At 39.8% G+C, this 2,100-nt stretch overlaps 1 protein-coding gene across 1 annotated transcript; it reads right to left on the bottom strand.

Moving 5' to 3' along the window:
* Positions 870–1,694, bottom strand: LOC109843591 (transcription elongation factor SPT5-like). Its single transcript, XM_020412533.1, has one exon. It carries the CDS (start codon positions 1,577–1,579, stop codon positions 1,085–1,087), a length of 495 nt encoding a protein of 164 aa, XP_020268122.1. The 5' UTR covers positions 1,580–1,694; the 3' UTR covers positions 870–1,084.

The following is a 2,100-nucleotide window of genomic DNA, read 5'->3' as shown; positions in this document are numbered from 1 at the left end:
ACTAATAATTCTAAATCATTACGGATGCCGTGATCCATACATAATGTTTATCATCCCTAGGTTACCAACACCCGACCTCTTAGCAAGTTGAATGAATCTAAACAATAAATTGAAATAAACGTAAAATTTGAAACTACATAGTTCACATAAATACAGTTATATATAGTTAAATCCTAAAGTAAATGACAAATCCATATTCTAAAAATAACATGAATTAATACCGAAATAATTTTCGGTTGATCACTACCCGACAAATACTTGGGACGAATTTATGCTCCTATGAACATAGTTCATATAAACTAAATGGCAAATTACGATACAACAAACTAGTCACTTTGGCACTAATGACCATAATAATAATTTAACAAGGCATCTCTTTTTGTAATCTGGGGATTGAAAGTCTCAAAAGTTACACTGAAAAGAAAATAATAAGTTTACTTTATGAATTATATTACTCTTGTATTACTGGATATATAATGAGCTTCATCAATCCATAATTTCTCTTTTCATTACAAGAAAATATCCCTTTTTCTAAGTAGTACACAAGTTATCACTGTTCATACTGAAAAAGAAATTACCAGCACAAAATAAATCCTAGAAAATTACCAACAGCTAATGGATGATTTTCAGAAAAAATAAAATCAACCGTTTTATTCAACTTATATTCTTCGGCTAAAAGAAACGGAAAGAGACCATTTTGCTAAAAAGCCAAAAAAGATTTATTCTTTTTCATGAAAGTTGCATTTTTCTTGTGAATACCAATGAACATTGTTGGATATATCTTTAAGAAATATTAATAAATATAATCAATTTAAGCTAGAAGAACAAATAAAAACAAGTCTAAATAAGGACTACAAAGACAAATTAGCTACACAAAATCCAACTAAAATACACAGAAATTTTTAAGCTTTTTTTTTTCTTTCCATTTCCTCGTTTTCTTTTCCTTGTTTACATGAACCAAAAAAGTCTACACTTGCCCAGAAAATTTCCCAGAGGGGAAAAAATATCATACAAAGCAGGAGAGGATAAAAAAAAAACAAGTAGCAAAATAAAAAACTAACCTTTATTTTTTTAATCTAATTTTCTAATTGTTCATCCCAAATACCCAACTCACAAACCTCCTAACCGAGCTCTTCCCCTCTTCATCCTCCTCCTCATCATCATCCCCATCCCCATCCCCATCATCACCATCATACCCACCATCATCACCACCGCCACCATCATCATTACCAACATGCCCGTACCCGTCATCATGGCCGTCATCATCAACTTTCTCCTCATGGGCACTCATCTCTTTCGCCAAAACCTCATCAAAATCGATCTTTTTGCTCTTCAACCCCCTCTTCTTCTTCCTGTTGGCCTCCTTCGATTCAAGGGTCTCTTCAAAGGCATCGAGGATGAGGTGGATGACGTGGCGGTTGGGCGAGGCATCCCAACGAGCCCAGAAGCTCTTGTAGCATCCAAAGCAGGAGCAACCAAGGTTAGGGGGCATGGGGCGAGGCATCCCAACGAGCCCAGAAGCTCTTGTAGCATCCAAAGCAGGAGCAGCCGAGGTCAGGGGCATGGTTGTAATTAACATCAACCTTGCCCTTATTCTTCTTGCTCTTGCTTTTGGGTTGCTTCTCTTTGAGCTTCTCGGAGTCGAGGAGGTAAGAGAGGACTTCTTGCTCTTGAGGGGAGAGGGTGGAGGCGAGAGCGAGGAGGGCGGTGGGGAGAGAGGAGAGGAGGGGAAGCGCGGGGGGGCAGGGAGCGGGAGGGGTGGACCCTCCTGGCGGCCCTTGCGCAGTGTAGAGCTTCTTCATTGATGGGGGCTTTTTTTTTGGTGAGAGGTGAGTGAGTTTTTGGTGGTGGCGTTGAGGGTCAGGGTTTGGGTGGGTGAAAGGAGGTTGGGAGTTTTTGCATTGGGTTGGTGGAGGAGGGGGGGAGGAGGAGGCGTTTGGTGTTGGGGGTTGATGATGAATAGAAGGGGAATGTGGGGTTAGTAGAAGGTTTTTTTTCTTATTTGTAGGGGTTTAATTTATTAAAACCCCCGATGCTCTTTTGTAGGCTACAAATGGACCCCTGGCAAAGTTTATAGAACTCCCTAAACACCTATGAACT

Source organism: Asparagus officinalis, chromosome 5 (genome assembly GCF_001876935.1).
Source record: "Asparagus officinalis chromosome 5, Aspof.V1, whole genome shotgun sequence".
Taxonomy (NCBI): Eukaryota; Viridiplantae; Streptophyta; class Magnoliopsida; order Asparagales; family Asparagaceae; genus Asparagus; species Asparagus officinalis.
This window is presented reverse-complemented; position numbering and strand designations above follow the sequence as displayed.

Excerpts from the sequence above, each read along its gene's own strand:
- LOC109843591 (XM_020412533.1), bottom strand. The coding sequence starts at position 1,579 with ATGTTAATTACAACCATGCCCCTGACCTCGGCTGCTCCTGCTTTGGAT.